At 24.9% G+C, this 25,526-nt stretch overlaps 5 protein-coding genes across 6 annotated transcripts; 2 read left to right on the top strand and 3 right to left on the bottom strand.

The window, feature by feature from the left end:
- Positions 1-679: 679 nt before the first annotated feature.
- LOC122861219 (EH domain-containing protein 1) lies at positions 680-4,545 on the top strand. The gene is made up of 4 exons (XM_044165465.1): positions 680-1,579; positions 1,995-3,298; positions 3,388-3,555; positions 3,626-4,545. The coding sequence occupies exons 2-4, from the start codon at positions 2,071-2,073 to the stop codon at positions 3,841-3,843; spliced, it is 1,614 nt and encodes a 537-aa protein (XP_044021400.1). The 5' UTR covers positions 680-1,579; positions 1,995-2,070; the 3' UTR covers positions 3,844-4,545.
- A 283-nt stretch (positions 4,546-4,828) lies between these two features.
- LOC122861217 (dnaJ homolog subfamily C member 10-like) lies at positions 4,829-7,808 on the bottom strand. Its single transcript, XM_044165463.1, has 2 exons — positions 7,598-7,808; positions 4,829-7,503 (listed from the first exon to the last, which is right to left on the bottom strand). Coding segments are annotated over exons 1-2 (2,358 nt in total). The 5' UTR covers positions 7,600-7,808; the 3' UTR covers positions 4,829-5,147.
- Positions 7,809-7,914: 106 nt separating this feature from the next.
- Positions 7,915-9,673, bottom strand: LOC122861222. Its single transcript, XM_044165467.1, has 3 exons — positions 9,439-9,673; positions 8,921-9,357; positions 7,915-8,854 (listed from the first exon to the last, which is right to left on the bottom strand). The coding sequence occupies exons 1-3, from the start codon at positions 9,554-9,556 to the stop codon at positions 8,180-8,182; spliced, it is 1,230 nt and encodes a 409-aa protein (XP_044021402.1). The 5' UTR covers positions 9,557-9,673; the 3' UTR covers positions 7,915-8,179.
- A 2,304-nt stretch (positions 9,674-11,977) lies between these two features.
- Positions 11,978-12,891, bottom strand: LOC122861216 (multifunctional methyltransferase subunit TRM112-like protein). Of its 2 annotated transcripts, none has more exons than XM_044165462.1 (3): positions 12,707-12,891; positions 12,444-12,545; positions 11,978-12,334 (listed from the first exon to the last, which is right to left on the bottom strand). In XM_044165462.1, exons 1-3 carry the CDS (start codon positions 12,782-12,784, stop codon positions 12,140-12,142), a joined length of 375 nt encoding a protein of 124 aa, XP_044021397.1. In that variant the 5' UTR covers positions 12,785-12,891; the 3' UTR covers positions 11,978-12,139. The 2 variants fall into 2 exon arrangements, with proteins under 2 accessions (XP_044021397.1, XP_044021396.1); XM_044165461.1 differs by having other exon boundaries at positions 12,054-12,334; positions 12,426-12,545.
- Positions 12,892-13,029: 138 nt separating this feature from the next.
- Positions 13,030-18,238, top strand: LOC122861215 (ER degradation-enhancing alpha-mannosidase-like protein 3). The gene is made up of 8 exons (XM_044165460.1): positions 13,030-14,055; positions 14,124-14,423; positions 14,498-14,952; positions 15,032-15,189; positions 15,273-15,722; positions 15,806-16,598; positions 16,685-16,797; positions 17,136-18,238. Exons 1-8 carry the CDS (start codon positions 13,934-13,936, stop codon positions 18,027-18,029), a joined length of 3,285 nt encoding a protein of 1,094 aa, XP_044021395.1. The 5' UTR covers positions 13,030-13,933; the 3' UTR covers positions 18,030-18,238.
- Positions 18,239-25,526: the final 7,288 nt, after the last annotated feature.

Here is a 25,526-nt window from a genome sequence, read left to right as displayed (position 1 = left end):
TATATTTTTGAGCTAAAAAAAAAATTATCATTAAAAAATAAAGAAAATAAAATATGGCTATATATTTTTTATGATTTAGAATCATTCGCTTTATCATGTGCAGTCAAAATAAAAATAAAAATTAGATAATATTAAAATTACAAATTGTGTAATTCGGTCATGGTCGATATTTTTTTTCACTTATGCCAGTAGATATTAAATGTGTATCAAAAAGCCAATGATCCAAGACCATCAGACTTTAGATATACAAATAGTAAAAAAATTAAAAAAAATAAATCAAAGTCGATTGTAACAAAACAATTGTCTCATAATTGGTGATGACAGATGATCGTCTATACTTGTTGACCTTCATTAAATTTATCTGCAATTAATATTAATCATAATGCAGTCTGATTTTTTTTTTTTTTTTATTTTATCCTGTTCATGATTCAAGGAAATTTTCGCTCATTTTTTTATCTTTCTTTGATTTTTTTTTTCTATTTTTTTTATAATCAGAGCAGCTGAAAAAATTTTATATCTATAATAATATATTAATAAAGTTTTTGAATAAATTTAAAATTTCAATACAGTTTGAAATTTTATGATTATTATTCAACAACTTAAAATTACCATACAAAAAACTGTTAAATTAACAAAAAAAAAATTATGCAACTACAGCTTCCTTTCATAGTAATTTTCAAGTACATTTTAATTCACATATTTCCGGCAGTGTGTAAATTCAAATCGTATGTATGAAAACAAGGACACTTTTGTCTTGTCAATTTTCCATTTTTTTTTTTATTTAAATATTTGTTTAAAGGAAACAAAAAAAAATATATCATTTAACATCATTATAAAATATATCTGCAATTCTGTATAAGTATATATAAGAAAAAGAAAAAAAATTAATAAATAAGTAAAAAGTTAGTCTAGCCAGATATGATAAGAAAGACAAACATTTTATTCTAGTTATAAAGTAGAGCATTAAAAAACAATATAAGTCATCAAATTTAATAATATAATATCTCAGTTATTTCGTCAACTATAATTGACTTTTATTGATAAGAAATAAAAAAAAAACTTAATACTTGGTGATAATAAAATTTAGTAATGATAAAATTTAAAGCCCGGCTTTATAAAAAATGACATGGAGTCACTGATGAATCACACATGGTACAGGGCAAATTGTTTGAGTTTGACGTCCCTGGTTTTGTTGAATTAATACATTCTCTTGTCTACAACTGTGTCTGTGTTCTGCATTTGTAGAAATAAGAGAGACACACTGATACACAGAGAGAAAGGCTACAGTAGAATTGCTCGAGAAGAAGAGAATAATTGTCGTAATACAAAGTCATATGTACACCAATACAAAGGTGGGGCAAATATACAAAAAAAAGAAATAATTTTAACTTGTATGTTTGTGTAAATTACAACACTTCTGTGTGTAAGGAACTTTTGGTGTTAGTATTAAAATATTATTTGTCATTATCATCATCATCATCATCATCATTAAAGTCCAGGAATCCACCTTCTGGTAGTACAACTGTCAGTCTTGCCTTCATGAGAGTGTTGATTCACAACTCTACTTTTTAATCAAGCAGTAAGTATCACATACAGTTTTTTTCTTTTATCCAAAGATAGAACAATAGTATCATTAAAATCTAATACAAATAGTTTATCAAGATTTTATTTAACAGTGTAAATTTAATTTACAATATCACCTAGTCATAATCAAGTAAATTATCAATTCAATAAATGTCATTGTCAATGAAAACCTTTGATCTTGTTATATACTTTTAATATATTTTTTCCTTCTTCTTGCTTTTTTTGTTTTTTAAAATTAAATATCACATGCAGAAAAAAAAAAACAATTTAATTGATATACAAAGGTAGGTTAATGCAAGGTCTGACGTTAAATACGTTGACGTGGCTGTATTATTATTATTTTTTAAAATATATTTTTAAGCAGTATGTTCATGTTGATAATTAAAAAAATTTGTTTTTTTCAATTTTAGCAAACTAAAAAGTGGATTCAAGTGATAGTTGAATTAAAGAAGATATAATAATTTGTTAAAATAAAATAAAACCAAAATGTTTAGTTGGTTAAATAGAGAGGGTGATAAACAGGATTTATTTGACAATGTTACCCAAGGTCTTAATCAAATATATAAAACAAAATTATTACCATTGGAAGAGCACTATCAATTTCATGATTTTCATTCACCAAAAATGGATGATCCAGATTTTGTTGCAAAACCAATGATATTACTTGTTGGACAATATTCAACTGGTAAAACAACATTTATAAAATATTTATTAGAACGTGAATTTCCAGGTATAAGAATTGGTCCAGAACCAACAACTGATAAATTTATTGCTGTTATGTATGATCAAAAAGAAGGTGTTATACCTGGTAATGCACTTGTTGTTGATCCAAATAAACAATTTCGTCCATTAGCAAAATTTGGTAATGCATTTTTAAATCGTTTACAATGTTCAATGGTTTCATCACCAGTATTAAAAGGTTTATCAATTGTTGATACACCTGGTATATTATCAGGTGAAAAACAACGTGTTGATCGTGGTTATGAATTTACTGGTGTATTAGAATGGTTTGCTGAACGTGTTGATAGAATAATATTATTATTTGATGCTCATAAATTAGATATATCTGATGAATTTAGACGTTCAATTGAAGCATTACGTGGTCATGATGATAAAATAAGAATTGTATTAAATAAAGCTGATATGATTGATCATCAACAATTAATGAGAGTATATGGTGCATTGATGTGGTCACTTGGTAAAGTATTACAAACACCAGAAGTTGCACGTGTTTATATTGGATCATTTTGGGATCAACCATTACGTTATGATGGTAATAGAAGATTATTTGAAGCTGAAGAAAATGATTTATTTAAAGATTTACAATCATTACCAAAAAATGCAACATTAAGAAAATTAAATGATTTAATAAAACGTGCACGTCTTGCTAAAGTACATGCATATATTATTAGTGCATTAAGAAAAGATATGCCAAGTGTATTTGGTAGAGAAGGAAAAAAAAAAGATTTAATTAAAAATCTTGGACAAATATATGATCAAATACAACGTGAACATCAAATATCACCTGGTGATTTTCCAGATTTAAAAAAAATGCAGGAAAATTTACAACATCATGATTTTATGAAATTTAATCCACTAAAACCAAGACTGTTGGAGGTTGTTGATAAAATGTTGGCTGATGATATTGCTAAATTAATGACAATGATCCCACATGAAGAAACAAAATCAAATACTAATGAACAAATGATTCATGGTAATATTTTTATTTTTATTAATTTCTTTTTAATTTATCTTTATTTATTAATTTATTTGCTGTTTTTTTTTTTTTTGTTAAACAATTAGGAGGTGCATTTGAAAATGTTGAAGATGTTAGTCCATTTGGTTATATGAGAGGTGAGGGTGTTGATGCTGGAGCTGGTGAACAAGAATGGATTGTTGGCAAGGATAGATACAAGTATGATACACTTTTTGAAAATCTTGAACCAACTGATGGAAAAATAACTGGAGCAGGTAAATTCATTTATTTATATATACTTTTTTTTGAAACTAACAAACTATTATTATTTATTTGATTTAATAGTTGCCAAAGCAGAAATGGTCAAGTCTAAATTACCAAATAGTGTTCTTGGTAAAATTTGGAAACTATCTGATGTTGACAAGGATGGCCATTTAGATGCTGATGAATTTGCACTGGCAATGCACTTGATTAATGTCAAGTTAGATGGTCATGATTTACCAACAACTCTACCAGATCATTTAGTTCCACCAGCAAAAAGATTCGTCGAGTCAGAAAATTAGAACAAATTAATTTTTCTATTGGCACAAATACAATATGAAAAAAAAAAAAAAAACTATTTATCTAATTTTGCAATAACAATTTATTTCAATTCTAATTTTTTTTTTTTTTGTTTTTTCTTGAATGTTTTCCTTTTATTTAAAAACAACAACTCAGTTATTAGCGTTATCACAAAAATAACAGATAAAAATTTATATATTTTGCAATATAAAACAGACATCACTAATAGCATAATAATTTATTAAAACAGCGATTATATAGTATACTAATGAAGGAGAAAACAAATTATATTTTTATCAAGCATTTCTAAGATTAAAATAAAATTTGCTTTAGTTAGAATGAATTATGAAGGAAATATAAAAAAATCTACAAATGTATATATTTTGAGAAGAAATAATAATGTGGAGCTTTAAAAATGGACTGTATACACAAAATTTTTTATTTTTAATCGCTTACGCACATTAAATTGAAAGTAAATTTTGTATGAGAACCAAATTATCTAAAAATAAAATATACGTTTATCGAAAAAAACGAAAAACAGAGGTAAAGAATTTATTAGTCTGATGAGATTAAAATTAGCAATTCTCCTAGTGAAGAAAAAAAAAACTGCATTTTTTTTGCTCATTGTCATTCCTAAGAAAATCCAAAGGACCAATTACGTTAAAAAAGAAAATTGTCACAGAAGACTAAATAAATTTCATTATCAAAATACAAATATTTTCAATTTGATAATAATTTTTATACCTCTGATAAATAATGATATCATGTTTTATAAATAAATGAGATTTACAAAGATAAATAATTCATTAAATTTATGAAAAAAAAAATTGCATTTAAAGATTTTGTATTTACTTTAAAAAAATAATCAGAGAAAAAATATAAAAAGCAGAATAACCAATGTACAAAAGAAAAAATAAAATATGTTTTTTTTTTTGTAATTGATAAACAATTTTTATAAACAATTTAATAAAATTAACTAATTTAAAATTGGTTTCATAAAATATTATATTTTTAAATTCAATTATAGGTACATAAGTACGATACTAAAAAAACAAATTGTACAAAAATATGAGAGAGACATAATTTGTAAAACTATATCAATGAATACAATTATTACTTAATATATAAATGTTTTTTATATTTTATTTTAATTTTATAAATAGTATACTTATTTATTTATTTATGGAAGTCTATTTATGGAGCACCCAGTCAATGTTAAATTAGAAAAAAAATATAACTAAAATAATTAACATTACGTGCTTTTCCAGAGATTCAACTAATAATATTTTTAAAAAATTTATCATACCTATAATTCATCATGATCATAATTAAAATTTAAATGATTCAATACTTGTTTTTCAATTTGTTCAGCTGTAAATGCTGACAATAATTTACCATCAATTTTATTCATTTTTTTATTTTTTGGATCATAAAGTATAAGTGATGGATAAGCTCTAACACCAGCACGTCCACAATCATATTTATATAAATCACAATTAACACGAGCAAATTTAACTTGACCATTTAATAATTGTGCAGCAATATTAAAATGTGGCTCAAGTTTTTGACAATGTCCACACCATGGTGCAAAAAAGTCAACTAGCCAAATATCATTTTTACTATTAAATACTTTTTTATTTAATGTATTGTCATTTAAATCAATAATTTTAATTGGTAAAAATTCAGTAATCCATTTAATCATTGATGTTGAATCTCTTGGTCCATTGTAAATTGTAACTTTATCAAGTCCTTCACTACCAATTGGATATAATCTAATATTTGGATAACTTTTAACACCTTCTGATCGACAAATATCTGAATTAGCTTCACAATCAATACTTGCTATTTTAATATTTGGTAATTTTTTTAATGCTTTTGCAACATTTATCCATTCTGGTGCAAGTTGTTGACATGGTCCACACCAAGGTGCAAAATAATCAATAACCCAAAGTGTCTTAGTCTTTTTTTTACCAACAATTTTATAAAAATTATTTGAATTTAAACGTATGACTGTTGGATTAATTGATTCATTTATAAATTCAATAATATTTGTTGCTGTTTTTTGTGCTGTAAATTGTGATGTTGTTGTGCCATTAATAAGCATAGCTGTTGGATATGAACGTATATTATAATTTTGACAAATATTTGAATGTACTGTACAATCAACAGTACCAAAATAAACAGTTGATTTATCAAATTCCAATGATGCTTTACGTATTTCAGGAAGAAATTGTATACATGGTGGACACCATGGTGCATACCAATCAATAAACCATGCTTCATTATTATTTTGTCTTTTTAATATTGATAATATTTTATCAGCTGTTAATGCCCATACATTTTTAGCTTTAATACTATTTTCAGCAAATTTTGCAATATCATTTATATTATCTTTTCCATGACTTAATTCAAATGCACCACCTGGTTTTAATACACCCCACATTGGATAACGATTAATATTTAATTTACGACAAATATTTGAATATTTACCACAATTTAATTTTCCTAAATTAACATCATTTATTATACTTGGTAGTCTTTTTAATTGTACATCAAATTCAGTTGCATGTCCCATGTAAAAACATATTAACCATCCATCTTCATTATCATTATTATTTTCTAATGTTTTTTGTATATCTTTAAAATCAGATGATGTTATTTCTTGTGGTTCAGGTAGCTGATCAAGTACCTGATGAACTAAATCATTAATTGCATATGTATTATCAAAATATATTGGATTTTTTGTTTTATGTTTAAAACCAGGTATAAATACAGCAGTTGTACTTGATGATATATCATTACAATTTATTTTATAACAATCAACAATACCAGTTGTTAATATATTTTCAAGTGTTGCTGTTATTTTAATTTGATCATCATTATCAAAACATTCATGATTATCACCACATATAAATACAAGCATTGATTTCTCTCTTTTTTCAATACCTTTTAATGAATTTTTCCATACTGTTGAAGTTATTTCTTCAATATTTACATCAAGTCTTTCCATGACAAAATCCATTATTTCTTGATAACTTTTTTTACTAGTAAATCTAATACCATGTTTTGAATTTTTTGGATAATATAATAATGTTGGATATGATTGTATTCCAATTTCATGACACAATGACCAATCATCTTCACAATTAACAGCACCAATACGTATAACACCCTCAAGATCTTTAGCAATTTTACGCCAAATTGGAGCTAAATGATGACAATGACCACACATTGCTGAATAAAAATTAATCATCCATACTTTTTCAGAATTAATGACATTATCATGATAATCATTTCTATTAAGTGTTACTATTTCTGGATCATCATCATACATGCCAAAATTATTTTGATAATAACTGTATGAATGATAATTTTGTTGTCTATTATTATTATTTCCATTGACACCTTCTTCACCATATAAATCATATTTTTTACGTGTTTCAGGATCTTTTAAAATTTCATATGCTGTTGTGTATTTTACAAATTTTATATGAGCATCAGGATCATCATTATTTTTATCTGGATGATGTGTAACTGCTATTTTTTTGAAAGCTTGTCGAATTGATTTTTGATCAGCATTACGTTTAAGTCCCAAAAGTTCATAGTAATCTTCACCAAATGATGGTGAAAGTACCAATAATATTATTAATATTTTTGTAAACCTAAAATTGTTTATATATATTATTTTTATTTATTTTGACAGTTTTAAAATTATTTGTTGACATTTTTATTTAGACTTATTGATTAAATACTTACATTTTTTTTCAAGATGGAAATTAAATAATTTTTTTTATATGCTTACGTGGTATTAATATCAAAACTATCACTGTGTGAAATATTTTTTTTTAACGCCCACACTCTGGGGCTGTACTATTTTATTTTCCTTTTTCGGTATCTTGTTTTGTGATCAAACACTCAGTGGTGCAAGCAATACACATAACCTCGATATTTTAGATTTCGTTTATATAAACTCGAAATAATTTACATGATGATAAGATGGAACAATTATTATTTTAATTACTACACATATTATTTATCAACCTATATATTTATCAAGTCTTTTTCATTAGGCTAATGAAAATTGCATTTAAAATGAATATAACTTAAATAAAACTGTAATTATAATTATCCCGATATTTAAATAATTAAAATAGTCATTTAGATATGAAAAAAATAGGTCAAAAATTATCATCACAAAATAACGTCATTCTTTTAATTTATTTAAACATTTCATGTAAATAAAAAAAAAATATATATACAACAATAATAATAAACAAATATTTTTCACGCTTAAAAACTCAACTTAAAATAAATAATATATTGATGAATAATTTCTTTTTACTCAGGTGATTTTGTAAGCATGATTAGAAATGGTGAATCATCCTCTGTATCATCAAGTTCATTTAAAATACTTTTATCAGTTACAAGCTGTAACTTAATGTCATTTTGACGTACTTTTGTAATATCAATAGCACATCTTAGTGTTTCATGTGTTATATTTGTACGACGTACATCTAAATACTCAAGATAGGGTGAATTTCTAAGAATAAAAATAATATCATTATCAACTAATTGAACATGATTACTACAGTCAAGTGATTTTAAATTTGGAAATTTATTTCCAATATATTGTGGTATATCATTTATAATACCAATTCTATTATTTTTATTTTCTTTGCTAATATAAATTTCTTTTAGATTTTTTAAATGTCCAAGTTGATTAAATGGATTATCTTTATAAGTTAAATATGAATTATTGGCATTAAAATATTCAAGTTTATAACAATTAATAACAAATGACACACAATCTCTTGATCTTGTTAAAAAACTGTTTAAATTTAAATATTTTAAATTATCAAGATTAAAAACTAGTGGTTTTTTAGTTTCAAATAAACAATTTTTTAAATTTAAATAAGTCAGTGTTGTTTTTTGAAGAATACCTCTTAATAAATTTTCAGGAAGTGGTATATTATTTAATGTCAGACAGTTGAGAGCATTGCAACAGTCTATTGTCTGTAAAAAAAAAAATAAACAGTAAATAATTTGATTAAATTTTGATATTGATTTAATGATACTTACTGACAAGTCATACTCGAATAATAAAAATACATTTTCAAATTTTAAATGTGATATTACTGTGAGTTCTTCTATATTTGCTGGTAAACTTGGCAAATATTTAGCAGAATGTGTCAGATATATTGTCAAATTTTTTAATTTTGTCATACTTGAAAAAGTAGTGTCTCTTGAAAAATCACGATCACAATGAAAATAGTCATAATAAAAATCAACTAAATTTGGACAGTATTGTTCAATTATGGATAAAACTTTAGACGTCACAGTATATTTTAATTGTAATTTTGTTAAGTAAAATCCACATCTTAATAATAATTTTTCAACATCCAATGGCATTGGAACTATATTACCAAAATGTTTTTTTGATTCATGACGATTAGAATCATTGAAATGAGTAACATTAGTCCATGAAAATTCACTTGCTTCATGCCATTTTTGACAAACTAAAAAACAATAAAATATATTATTAATACAATTTTTAATAGATAATTAATATTGTAAAAAATATAATTTAATTTACTAACCTTCTTCAATGTGGATTCTGTCTTTAAATGGAAGATATGAAAATATTTTGATCAGACAATCTGTGTCTAGTACATTTATTGATAATCTTCTTTCTTCGTAATCAGTTATTAGATCCATTTTATATTATTTATTATTAAAAACAATTAAAAAAACATGGACAGTATACACTTATTTAAAAAAAAAAACGATTACTTTGAATCAGTATTTATTATTTTTTTAGTAAATGCAAGTGAACGTCATACAGGCATTTTTTTATGGTCTACCATTTTTTTACCGATACTCTCTGAACATGGTGCGAAACAAGAGATCATTGCGCACGACGTATTTTTGTTTTTTTTATTCGGAAATAATAATAATAAAATTGACCGCTGATTTTCAAATAAAGTTTTAATTTTATCGTAAAAAACATGACAAATATAGTTAAAACAAATAAAAATGTTTGCAAATATTGCAAAGACAATTTTTAATTCAGTTATTATTTAAGAAAATAAATAGGTATTTTTTTTGTTTGACCAAATCGTTTGATTAATAAAATACGCAGCACAGGATCAACGAATAAACAAATACGTTTATTTTTTTCATTGTTTTTTTTTAAGATAAAATTATTCAAGTATTAAATAACGCTGTCAGGTATCAAAAATGCTCAAGTATAATATAGATGGACAGGTTTTAAATGAAATACCACTGACCTTTAATTCAGCAATAACCAGCATTCGATGAAGATAGCTGTCCCATCAAATAGAGCAGAAGAACTAGTAGCTGATGAAGTAATTCTGATTGATCACCAAACATGTTACACTGATTTTTATGAAAAACACTGTTAACACTTTTTCACACTTCACATACCGGTTCAAATTAATACTTTTAAAGATATGAAAAAAAATTTAAAAAAATACCGAATGTATAATGTATATATCATATTATACAAAAATGAAATAGGAAAACAAAAAACGATTAATCCGAAAAAAAATAACAATAATTTTTAACACTTTAAAGAAAATTAAAACGTCATTAAAATCACTGCGCGGTATTACTTGCAACAATGCATAACTAAATTCAATAATCTTATCAAATACAGCAACAAGAACCAGTAGCTGATCGAGTTATTTATAATGATCACCAAAAATGTCATACTGTTTTTTTTCAATTAACAAAAAACACGTCCTGGACGAAAGATCACTTGGCGGTATTACTTTCAGATCTTTTTTAAAACGAAAGTTTGATGAAGACTGTACTACCAGTGACGAATAAAAATGTGTTGGCTGGCATTGTACACAAACTCCTGGCCAATTTCTAAGTTACCATCGAAAAATTTATTATTATTATTATTATTATATTGTTGTTATTTATTATTTTTGAATTGTTAAAAAGAATCTAGCTATATATATATATGTATACCTGAGAATGTATATATATTGCATTTTGTTTTTTTTTATAAACAATAATTGTTAAACAACAACAACAACACAGATGAAATGACTAGATGAACAAAATGAGTGCTGATCCAGGATACCACAATTTACAGGGACTGAAAATTTATAATGTGATGAATTATTAAACAGTTAGATTTTAATTAAAAAAAAATATGCATAATGTAGAATAAATGATATGACACCTACATAATGCGAGCTTGGCGAAATCCTATTGTATTCAACCACTGAAAGCAATGATTAAATTGTTAATTAATTTATAAAAAAAAAAAAACATTTATAACGACAGCTTGAAAAATTGATTAATTTTTTTGTATCAATAAATTTTTCAATAAAAAAATAAAAAATAAAAAAAGAACAATTGATGATATGATGATGTTTAACCAACATTAATGAATTGTTAATTAACTTACGATGAATTGTTATGTTTTTTTGTTCAATAAATAATGATTGTGTTGGATATTGTATGACAAAAAAAATGATATGGATAAATCGACAACGTAATCTCAAATACCAGACACCAAAACTCGTTTTAAAACTGCAAAAAAATTATAAAATTATTTTTTAATTAATTAAAAACAAGTATTTTAATTATTATGATACATTGACATTAATTTTTTTGATATTGAGAAATTATATATCAAAAAAAAATGTACATGAAAGTTGTCGACTTGTCGGCATAGTTTGCCAAAGTCATTTTTTTCAACTTGTCATTGTTGATTAAATAACACATAAACCCACCTATTTTTATATTCATTATAAAGAGGACAATTTAATTAACAATCTTTTAATATTTTTAAGACTCGATTGATTGATAATATTAACAGTTTTATGCTCCAAAGTATGCACCCGCCGAATAATGATGAGCATTTTTTATCATTTGGCGGCCATACTGAATTTGGGAACACACACAAAATGGCTGATGACACGCGCCAGAATTTAAAATAATGAAAAATAATAATAGTAAAAAAAAAAAAAAAACAATAAATTTTGATTAATATTAATTCAATTAATAATAATTTAACCATGATAAACAATACGACGTAATTATAAATTTTATTCAACTCATAAAAAATATAACATTACTCATTTAAAGAATAAAAATCAATTTTTTTACTTTTGTAATAGTTATTTTTATTACTTAATTATTAACAAAATTAATATTGATATTAGAATGTTTTCGTTGTAATAAAATTTACATTTTTTGCATTATTATTATTGTTGTAAATTTATTTTTTAATTTTAATTTTCATAACGATAATTAAAATACCTATGCTTCATCTTCATTAAGTAACATATTAGGTATACCATCATTAATTGGAAATTTACGTCCAGACTCTGGACAAAGTAAATCACCATTTACGACTTCAACCTCAAGTAAAACATGATGAACTTTCTTTAAAAAATCTTCATTAGATTCATAATCTTGAATTAGTTCCACTGGCAATTCACCAACATGTCCAATCTACAAAATTTTAATAACAATAACATTATTTAATTACCAATATTTTACCCTTTTTTTATTCTTCTTAATAGTAAAAAAAAAAACTACTAACATTTGTTTGTTTACTTACACTTTCAGCTGCCTTCCACAAAGTTGGCCAGTCCAATTTTGGAATAATCCTTGCAATAAATTCTGAATTAAAATCTACCTCAAGTACTTTGATATCCTTAGCCTGTTGACAAAACAAAAAAAAACAATGAACAACTAACTCAACATCAATTGCAAACCACGTGTTTGGAGTATTTTTAATATTAAATAATAATAATAATAATAACACCAGTCAGCACAATTATTTTTTTTGTTAAAAAAAACAACCAATAAATAAATACGTACCACAATACCAAGTGGATATCCAACATTGACTCCTTTGAGACACTTAGATGACAACATATTATGTGTTAAAAGTTTCATATTTATTTTTTTTAAATAATTAATTTATAGTTTAATGATATTTAATAATTAATATTGAACATGCAGCTTCATGCAACATGCGTGTTTATACAAAGTATCGTCAACAGTCTGAAGTGTTATTCTAATCAATAGACAACAATCATATCGAGCAATCGATTAATCGATTTAATATTTCAGTCAGGTTAAGTAACATTGAAACAAAAAAAATAGACAAATATTTGTTATTGTACTGTCATTGTGTCAGCACTGTTTTTTATTATTATTGTGTCAATTGTCACATAAAAAAACAGGTTAGTTTTTTTACTGATAACACATCATCAAATTGCTTAAAACTTTTTAAATCACATCAATACAGATATCAAATGTGTTACAAGAGTTAAAACAAAGTTAATTAAGTTCAAAATGAAATAATAATATAAATCATTATTAGTGTGTATTTTAATGTGATAAAAAAGACAATTTAAAAAATGATAATTGTCAAAAATAATTAGTTAAATAGCTCATTATAAATTGTGACAAATTGAATTAATGACAAATGTGTCATATCATCATTTGACAGCAGCCACATCATCTACAATTTAGTCTAGCCTTGAAAAGTACATGTAAAAAAAATATAATACAATTAAAATATGTAATCAGCTGTATATGTCAACAATTTTATTTTTTTTTTTACTTGTAAGCATATGCTTCATTAAAAAAAATTTTTATTATAAAATTATTACAAGTATTACGTGTCAAATTTGTATTTCACTTGAATAAGTTATACAAACTTTAACACTCGTTATCAGTAGATAAAAAAATTAAATAAAATTATCAAGTATCGTTAAAAATAAATAAAAAAAAACATTCTTTACAAAGTTGTATGAATTAATTTTTTTTCTTTTTATTTTATCGATAAAGTATTGACATATATTTATATGTGAGTTTAAAAATAATAAAATCAGGTGACCATACAATCAGTATGAGAATATCAACGTGATTTTATTGATTGACATTTTATTTTAATTAAAAAATTCATAATAAACATAATAAATAATAACAAAGAGAAAAAAAGATAATTATTTGTATTAAAATTATACGAATAATGAGAAAACATTCAAGAATAAGATCTTGACAAATAAAAATAAAAAAACAATCTAGGCTGTTAAAATGGCTAGAAAATATATGATAATTGGATTATTGATTGTTGGACAAGTTCTTGATTTATCATGTGCTTCAAGTGAAGATAATCATGTAGAATTTATGAGTAGAAAAGAGCGAAACTCTCTCAAGTAAGTTGAACTCATTTTTTGTTAATTTCTCCATTGTTAATTTAATCTAATTATTTAAATATTATTAGGGAGGAAGCTCGAGATATGTTTTATCATGCATACAATGCTTACATGGACAATGCTTATCCAGCTGATGAATTAATGCCACTGAGTTGTAAAGGAAGATATCGTGGATCAGAACCAGATAGAGGTGATATTGATTCGACACTTGGTAATTTTTCATTAACACTTGTCGACACACTTGATACACTTGTTGTACTTGGTGATCTTGGTGAATTTGAAAATGCTGTTAAATTAATTGTTACAAATGTTACATTTGATACTGATGTTATTGTATCTTTATTTGAAACAAATATTCGTATGCTTGGGTAAGTTTTTTATATTTTGGTATTAATTATCTCAATAATAATAATATATTAATGATAAAAATTTGTCAATAAAGGGGTCTTTTGAGTGGACACATACTTGCTGAATATTTACAAATACGTGCTGATATTATGCCATGGTATCGTGGTGAACTTTTGGCTCTTGCTAAAGATTTAGGATACAGATTTTTACCAGCATTTAATACAACAACTGGAATTCCATATGGTAGAATTAATTTACAAAATGGAATGAAAGGTATACCAGCTGAAATGTGTCGTGAAACATGTACAGCATGTGCTGGAAGTATGATATTAGAAATGGCAACATTATCTAGATTAACTGGTGAAACAATATTTGAAGAAAAAGCACAAAAAGCTATGGATGCTCTGTGGAAAATGAGACACAGAGGAACTGATCTTATGGGATCAGTATTAAATGTACATTCTGGCGATTGGGTCAGACGTGATTCTGGTGTTGGTGCTGGAATTGATTCATACTATGAATACTGTCTGAAAGCATATATTTTATTAGGTAATTATTAAAATAAAAATACATAACTTGTAGATCATAACTTATGCTGATTTTAATATTTAAATTAATTTTTTTTAAGGCGATGAAAAATATTTGGGTCGTTTTAATAAACATTACCAGGCTGTGATGAAATATGTAAGTCAAGGTCCAATGTTACTCGATGTACACATGCACAGACCAAATACAAATTCAAAAAATTTTATGGATGCTCTTTTGGCATTTTGGCCTGGACTTCAGGTAAATAAATTTTTAAATTTCATATAAAATTATGCATAGGTGTATATTTAAATAAATAAATAATTTTATTTTTTAAATAAAAGGTATTAAAAGGTGATATAAAACCAGCAGTAGAAACTCATGAAATGTTGTATCAAGTTATGCAAAGACATAATTTTATACCAGAAGCATTTACAACTGATTTTCAAGTTCATTGGGGACATCATCCATTACGTCCAGAATTTTTAGAATCAACTTATTTTCTATATCGTGCAACTGGTGATCATTATTATTTGGGTGTTGGTCGTAAAGTTCTTAAAAGTCTTCAAACATATGCCAGAGTACCTTGTGGCTATGCAGCTGTATCAGATGTTCGTACAAATAAACATGATGATACAATGGAAAGTTTTGTATTATCTGAAACTTTCAAGTATTTATTTCTTTTATTTGCTGAACCAAGTGAATTGGTACTTGATTTAGATGAATTTATATTTACAACTGAAGGACATTTATTGCCATTAACTTTGGCTGCTGTTCGTAGTAATTTTTCATCAGTAAGTATTATTTTATATTATTTTTTTTTGTTATTAACAAAGTTATATTTAATTAATTTAATATATTTTTTTGATTTAAATAGGAAATTGATTTAGATGCTGTTGAAGTTGAAGAACTTGATCGTACATGTCCAAATAGTTTACATTTATTTCCAGCATCAGTACGTCAACCATTACGTAATATGGTTGAAGATGTTTGTCCAAGAAGAACAGTTAAACGTCGTTTAAGTGCATCACAATTTCAAGCAAATAATTTAGAACACTTGAAAATGTTAAGTAATATGGGAATAACAATATTAACATCAGCTGATGGACGTATTCAATTATTGCATACATTTTCAAATGCAAGAACAGTACAAGATGCTGAAGAGGGCCTTATGTTTATGCAAGAAATGGTTGAGTTAAGTAGAAGACAAGCTAAAGAATCAGAAACAAGACCTGAGGCAGTAACATATTTAAGAAAAGATATTGAAGGATTTAAAGAGGTTACATTAATTGGTGGACCAGCACAATTTGGACCAAAATTACGTGGTAACAGTAAGATTATTGGTAAACCAGTACTTACTGAACCAGCTGAAGGTTGTGATACATTAGTTAATGCTAAAATGATTGAAGGAAATATTGCACTTGTATCTAGAGGAAATTGTATGTTTATTGAAAAAGCTAAAATAATTCAAGAAGCTGGTGCATTAGCTGGTATTGTATTGGATACAACAATTGGCTCAAGTTCAACTACATCACCAATGTTTGCAATGTCAGGTGATGGAACAACAACTGATGATATTAAAATACCATTTGTTTTTTTGTTTAATACTGAAGCAACTGAACTTGTACGTGCAATTATTGATAGTGATAATGACATTGTTGTAACAATTGGTAAGCTTTATTTACTTTTTATTTATTAATAAAAATATAAATAATTAGCTTTACTGTTAAATAATAATATTATTATTTGTTTTTAGGTGATTATATTGGTGATGATATTTTATTAAAATCACCAGATGATGATAAATCCATGTTTGAAAGAATAAAAAGTTCAGTTAAAGAATTTTTATCACGTCCAGTATCAAGTCAGGTTTGTTTTGTTTGTGTTTTGTTATGTTTTATCATTGAATATTGGTTTCGTCTTTTAAGTTTAAGAAGACAAACATTTTTAACTATATAAAAAATATAATTTATTCCCAATAAGCTAAATAAATTGATTTGTTTACCTAAATTTTTTGTCATTCTATTCTAGATATTATTTTTTTTTTCCATAATTTTATTTCCTTCCTTGTTGTTTTAAAAATAACTAATAATAATTAATAATAATAATTTATTTTTTCTTTGTTACACAATATAATAAAATAAAAAAACTAAAATAAAATTAATATTAATATTAAAATTAAATATATATATATTTCATTGACACAGAGTCCAACCGGAGGCAGTCAAAACACCATTGTGGCACCAATAGAATTAAAAATTGATAATGAAATTATCAAGAGTGAAGAATTAATAATTGAGCATCAAAAATTACGTGCATTTATTCCAAAAAATTTGATAAATGAGGATAAAAAATCAAGACAAATTATTCCATTAATAAAAATAACAACAGATGCAAATATTGTTATTGAACCACCATTAAAAAATACAATAACAACTAAAAAAATATCACCAAATTTATCTGATATTGATTTATCATCAACTGAAAAAGTTTGGTATGCTGTTAAGCAAATAATAATGAATCAAATATATGCTAAAAGTAAAAAACCACCATTTAAAATAATTCCATTGACACAAATTGAAGGATACTATGATTGGTTAGAAAAAGAAAGAAATGAACCAACAGATAATACAATAATTAAAAAAAATTTAAATACAATTGAACTTGTCAATTGGTTTTTAAAAGAATTATCTGATATTGAACCAAAACTTGAAGCATTTGATCCATTCAATGGATTGCCACCAAATTTAGCAAAAAAATTAAAATCAATTTTACTTCAAGTTAATAAAAATTCAAAAGAAATGGAAGCTCTCATTGAGTCATACAAAGTATATGACAATCTTTTAGAAAATATTCAAGATGTATTAAAAAATTTACGAAGTGAATTTCATAAAGTAGCTAAAGTTAGTAAAGACAATACAACACCAGTATTGAATGATGATATTTTAGCTAAACAATTTATTGACGATGAACAACCTAAAGATGATGATAAAGAAAAAATAATAACAGAAGAAAATGAAGAATTAAATTTAACTAATGAAGTAGTTAGTGATGAAGGTGCAATTAAAAAAAGTGAAAATAAATTTGATGATGAACTTTAACAATTTAATATGAGAATATATAGTATTGATAATAATTAATAACACAAGACTTATTTGTTGTAAATAACAACATTTTTTTTTGTTTTTTAAATTTATTTTTCTACGTGTTCAACATAATCAATAGTTAATTAATTCATTAATCAAAGCATCAATCTATCTATCAAAAAAAGTCCAAGAAAAATAAAACTTAAAAAATGTACAAAAAAAAAGAAATTATATAATAATTATTATAACATTAGATGTTTGTATGATTGTACATATATTTTGAGGCAATTAAAAATATTGCTGTAGAAAGAAAAAAAAGAAAAACAAAATCAGAACGGTGTGTATATTGTAAAGGCTTGTGTCAACTTTATGTGCGAATTTATAGGCATTATTTACTAGCTAGTTGATTACTGTTAATTGTTTATTATAATTATTTTTTAATAATTGAAAAAATTTAAAAAATAGTCAATGGAATAATTAAAAAATCCAAACATGACAATTAAATAGAGTATGTATGCTTTTTGTTTGTATTTTTTTGCAAGAATTGTTGTATATAATTCAAACAGAAACTTGTACAGGTATATAAATTGAATCTATTAAAATAAGAAAATTAAAAACAAAAATTAAATACATATGAATAAATCCTATAATGAAAAGAAAAAATTTCAGGATTAACTTCTTTTTGTGTAGCATATTGAATATATATTTTTTTTAATATGTAAAGTTATTATTTTTTTGAGTTGAATAGAATTAATAATAATAATTACATTTATTTATTTAAATAAATTTAGAGTAATTAATCAAGTTTTTTTTTTTACATAAATAATTGAAGATTTTGTACGTGTCATTTAATAATTTGTCATTACAAATTATTATTTATTATTAATATTGATTAAAACTTGTTATTATTAATTTATTTATTAGTTATTAATTTTTTTTATTTACTTGTGTGATTTTTCATTATTTTAAATTCTGGCGCGTGTCATCAGCCATTTTGTGTGTGTTCCCAAATTCAGTATGGCCGCCAAATGATAAAAAATGCTCATCATTATTCGGCGGGTGCATACTTTGGAGCATAAAACTGTTAATATTATCAATCAATCGAGTCTTAAAAATATTAAAAGATTGTTAATTAAATTGTCCTCTTTATAATGAATATAAAAATAGGTGGGTTTATGTGTTATTTAATCAACAATGACAAGTTGAAAAAAATGACTTTGGCAAACTGTGCCGACAATTTTCATGTACATTTTTTTTTTGATATATAATTTCTCAATATCAAAAAAATCAATGTCAATGTATCTCATAATAATCAAAATACTTGTTTTTAATTAATTAAATAATAATTTTATAATTTTTTTGCAGTTTTAAAACGAGTTTTGGTGTCTGGTATTTGCGATTACGTTGTCGATTTATCCATATCATTTTTTTTGTCATACAATCTAACACAATAAAAAAACATAACAATTCATCGTAAGTTAATTAACAATTCATTAATGTTGGTTAAACATCATCAATTGTTCTTTTTATTTTTTATTTTTTTATTGAAAAATTTATTGATACAGAAAAATTAATCAGTTTTTTAAGCTGTCGTTATAAATTTTTTTTTTTTTTAATAAATTAATTAACAATTTAATCATTGCTTTCAGTGGTTGAATACAATAGGATTTCGCCAAGCTCGCATTATGTAGGTGTCATATCATTTATTCTACATTACTCATATTTTTTTAAAATTAAAATCTAACAATTCATGTTTAATAATTCATCACATTATAAATTTTCAGTCCCTGTAAATTGTGGTATCCTGGATCAGCACTCATTTTGTTCATCTACTCATTTCATCTGTGTTGTTGTTGTTGTTTAACAATTATTGTTTATAAAAAAAACAAAATGCAATATATATACATTCTCAGGTATACATATATGATAATAAATAATAACAATATAATAATAATAAAATTTTTGATGGTAACTTAGAAATTGGCCAGGAGTTTGTGTACTGCAGTGCCAGCCAACACATTTTTATTCGTCACTGGTAGTACAGTCTTCATCAAACTTTCGTTTTAAAAAAGATCTGAAAGTAATACCGCCAAGTGATTCCAGTAAAAACAGTATCGTCAGTGTTTTTTATAAATTGAAAAAAACACAATATGACTTTTTCGGTGACCACGATAAATACCTTGATCAGCTACTGGTTCTCGTTGTTGTTATATTTGATGAGACAGCTATCTTCATGAGGCACTGGTTATTGCTGCAGCTGGAACAAAATTCAAAGGTAAGTGGTACCACAATTAAAAGTTGACCAAATTACATCAACAGTTATTATTCTACTTTATATCTGATTTCGTGTTTGAATAATTCACCAAGTTTATTACAATAAGAAAACATATAGGTATATCTATATGTTAAATTAAAATTAACGTAAATTGTTGTAATCAGCAATGAAATAGAGATTATACTTGCAACTTTTGATTGGACTCTTCAGTCTTATTCAAAGAAATTGAAAAAAAAGAAAAGAAAAAAACGTTATTACAAGTAACGAGACCCTTTTCAACTATCAAATCGCGTGTTGAACGTTCAAGTTTTACTGAGCGTGAGTTGTCGCAATGCCATTTATAATGTACACCGTTTTCTGAAGCAAGAAGATTTTTGTCCTCACTAATGACATCTCGAATCATTGATTTTTACAAGCTCCTTGCGTACTCTCTCAAGATATCACAGTTATTTAAATTCTATTTTCAACCATTTGTATTTTAATCCAATTTATTTTTCTCTTGATATTGATTTTACCATAAAAAATTTAAATTTTTACATATTTATTTATAAAATAATGTGTCATTGACGTACACATGAACAGAAGTTTTATTTATATAAAATGAAAAGTTTCTGATCAGTTTATTAATTGCTCCTTAACGAAGTTAAATCCCTCATGTTATATATTTCGTGTTGAGGCTTTGATCACAGTACTGACTCAGGTTCCAAAGTAAATTGCCATATTGCCTGGGGAGCATTGATATTCAAAGTTGATTAAACTTGGCTATCTCAGGCTCGTTTGAACTTTATACTTTCCCTAAATCGTTTCACCTCATTTTTTTTATTTATTTTTCTTATTTTTTCATTTATATATTTTCATATAAACAACTGTTGATTCCTTGAATTAATCATAAAAATTAAACCAAAGTATAAACTGTTTTTATTCTCTCGTATTTTATTAATTAATAATAAAATTGATGTTTGAAAAATTATATTTACTTATTCATATATCCATTAATAATAATTAATTGTAAACAAGTTTTTGAAGATGAGGGAGAAGTTTAATATCGTAATTTATCGGGCTTATTGGATGTATATTTCCAGTGTGTATCTACATGTATGTAATATTGAGAAATATATATATATAAACTGAGAAATTCAGGGTTGGCTTAATCCGCTAGAACGAGTCAATTTTGTTGTGCCACAGAGCGAGGGTAAATCCTCGAATGCAGTGTGCCTAGTAGAAAAGCTTCCTCAATTCGATATTGAGTCGCGAAATTGCTACGATATTGGCAAACTCAACTATACAATTCATTGTTTATTTATTTATTTTTTTTATTTTATTTATTTTTGTCCATAAAAAAAATAAAATAATAATAATAATAGATAAAAGATAAGTTAAATAAACATATATAAAAAAATAACAAAGTTTAAAATGAAATATAGTTGCAAGTTATGAGATTTTGTGAAATAGATGATTTTTTTTTTTTTGATTTTTTTTTCATGTAAATGCAATCGTGGATAACGTGGATATGTTGAGGTTTATTTTTTAGTATAACAATATCGAGTTTACGTATATTTGAAAATGAAGAAAAAAATAAAAAATAAAAAAAAAATAGAAACACAAATCAAACATATACCCTTGGGAACAAGATCGAACAAGACAATTCATTGTTTTATTTTTATTTTTTATTTTCGGTCTTTTCAGAAAGTTAGAAGACCCTTTATACAAATCGAAGAGAATGATGCACTTTGATAAAGCCTTGGAAAATCCTTGGTTTCATCAATATTGTCTGTCGATAGATATATACCTATAGAAATTCACACAATGGATTCCGATTCAATTTTTTTCTCTTCTTATATTTTCTTTTATTTTTCTTATATATATTTTTCTTAGCTCCTCAAAATCCATCAAGTGTTTTTATCATTATTATTAGCTTTCTTTTACCATTCAACTTTACATTTTTTTAAAAAATTTTTCTTTGTTGTTAGTACAATTAAATTACAAAAGAAAATAATTTTTTATCCAACATATAATTGGCATTAAATATCGGTTGTATGGAATTCAGTAACAATAAAAATTCTCCAATATTTTTTGACATTAAAATTAATACAATTTATTGATTATATTTTTTTTTATTTTATTTTTAAATTTACCCCAACCATTGAGAAAAAAACTTGGACAGCATGATGATTTTTAAATTATATAAAATATTAAATTACGATCCTTAAAATAATACAATAATGATTTTTTTTTTTTTTTTGACTAGATCATCATTAAAATATTGAACAACTATTGAGTAATTATGAAAATAATTATCTATGAATTTTGGAAAATGAAATTATAATGAGATGATGAAATTATTATTATTAATCAAAGATATATTATAAAATTATTATTAAATATGTCAATGATTAAAATTTATGATTGGTCACATTTGGTTTTTCACCTATCATAAAGTCTTTTAATTGTGTTTGTCGTTTAAATTTTAATAAAGCCGCTAGCTTTTAACAATATGTATATATAATGTCCTGCAACTTTGACGTTATCTCGTTATATAAGCCAATGTAATTCGCCGGGGATAATGTAATCGAAACGCCCCGACCACACGAGAACTCGTTGATCCGGGAATATACCATACCTATCCTCATTATTCACGAGTGCATTATTCCCAAATCAATTTACGCAATTCAAAATAACGCTTCGTCTGATTTTATCATAAATTCATGTGTACTATATTTAAATATTTATTGTTCACTAGTAATGAAACAAAATCAATTTCAATGATAATTATATATTTTATATTTATAATAATATTCAATAAAATTATCATTAAAATTGTCAACATTATTATAAATTATAATTTTCCACACGTCTTTTGATTTTTAATATTTTTTTTTACAATAAATATTTGTGGCAATAAGTATTTTTATAATGTCCATCAAATAGTTTGTTGAAATTTTAAAAAATTTTTTGCTTTATAAATTATAAATAACACTAATGATGCAATAATAATAATAATAATTTATATTTAAAAAAAAATTATACTGTCAGACATTGTCAACGTAAATATAATTTATCTCTTTGAGCTTGATTTTTTATATAATCCTTTTATTTTCATACTTAAACTTTGTAAAATTTTGTAAAACTTCTCTTCAGAGAAACACAATACAAGGGCTTTCGGAAAATACAAAAGAGTTTTATAGTAATTATGTATAAAATATTGTTGCGATAGTCTCAAGCCATTTGTCTCGTTGTCTAAGTTAAATTGTTTAAAATATATATTTAAAAGTAAATGCGTTGTAATATTTAACTTTTGTTGATATATATTTATTCGCATTCATATTTTTTTAAAGATTGTATATGGAAAGAAAAAAAAAAAATTGACGATAAAATAATAGAAGGTTTTTTTATATGCTGGGGTTTTATAGTTAACGATTTTACTTGTCCCTCTATTTTGGCTTGGTTTGTGTATAATCGATCAATCATTTTAGGCAAAGACAAACGAGCACGTCATTGAGACAAATATTGATATATGCGTTTTGGTCAGAAACTTTTCTATCAATTTAATAGAGTTTTGTTGATTTTTTTTTTCCTCATTCATTGTTTTTTTCTCATCTTTTCATTTTTCTTTCGATCTGGTATATATGTATTTTTTTCATATTATCCCGAGAGAAAAAATCCGTAACTGCAGTGCCCATCGGTTTCATCTCTTGAATCCGTCAATGTCCCCCGCGGGAATAACAGCATCTTTCTCTACTTCGGCTCGTTATTCTTTTTCGTTATTTTGTCGTTTTCTCAATCCCCGAGAGTGAACGCGACGACAGTTATTACGATAAAAAAAAGAAAAATATAATAATAAAAGAATATGATAGAATAAAATAAACGAAAGAAAGTAAACGGGATAGTTGAAGGCAGAAAAGTGGATGGGAAAACGCAGAAATGTTGAAATTATCTGGGTAAAATTGTTGGACTGGTTCGTTGGAGTTATTCGAGAGAAATTAATTGAACTGTCGTTCATGATGCCCTACGGATGATGATGTTGCCGATCAGTAAATCGTATATATATACTCTATGTTACATTTTATTCTATAAATGCATTTATATACAGTAATACATTGCATGAAAAAAAAAAACAATAAAAAAAATTATAAATATCAATTTGCTCGTGGTGTAGTTATAGATTTAAAAAAAATATAAAATTTTACACGTATTTTATTATTAAACTATACATTATTTATTGGTAAAACTTGAAAAAGAAAAAAAAATATATATGCACACGTAAAAGTACGTTATTGTTAAATAATTAAAATACTTTTTTCGCTAAATTATTATTTCGCTATAAAATATTAATAAACTATTAAAAACTTTTTTTTTTTTTTTAATTCTTTTATTTTATCGATCAACTCTACATATACATGTATGGAGGTATATAATTGTAACCAACTTTCAAAGTTTAATATTCATGTTAAACAGCTATTAGCTATTCAAGCTGTATATTTGAATGATAACTTGAAATTTAATTTTCATAAAAGGTCTTACGTCGAAATGAGGCCTGTTCAATAATAATAATAATAATAACAATAATAACTAAGAATATAAATATATAATTGTTAAATGGTTACATCGATTATAGTTAAAGAAACAAAAGTTGGTTAGTCAACTTTTGTTTTTTCGATTATAATTGATATTGATTTGTTTGTATTATATTTATAAAAAAAGGAATAATACGGTGCCCAGTGGATTCCATGTTCATAGCAATTTCTTATAACACGCAATAGGGTTGAAAAAAAAAAAATTGGTATATTGGCGTTGTCCGTTGTGGTTGTCCAATTGCTTTTTCGTGACTAAAGAATAAATTTCATCTAGATCACGAATATTAAAATTATTCAATTATCGTATACATTATTTACAAATAACAAAATGAAAAATGAAAAAAAATATAGCTCATAAAACTATTGACAAAATTATTATTTAGAAATTTGATATATAGTATTTTAGATTCGAAAATTAATTAATTAAATAATTGAATATATCTAAAAAAAAATCGTAAACAATATATTCAATCAAACAAAAAAAAAACATGAAATTGTATAGACAACTCGTTATGTGATACTTGTTACGCAGCTTCGAAGCCATATACATGATATATTTTCTTCAGAAGAAAATAAAGTGCTATATCAATTCTGATGACGCGCATGATTGGCTGTGTGCAAGATATACGATATAGCTTTATTCCAAGAATAGAAATGCCAACA

This window comes from Aphidius gifuensis, linkage group LG1 (genome assembly GCF_014905175.1).
Source record: "Aphidius gifuensis isolate YNYX2018 linkage group LG1, ASM1490517v1, whole genome shotgun sequence".
NCBI lineage: Eukaryota > Metazoa > Arthropoda > Insecta > Hymenoptera > Braconidae > Aphidius > Aphidius gifuensis.
This window is presented reverse-complemented; position numbering and strand designations above follow the sequence as displayed.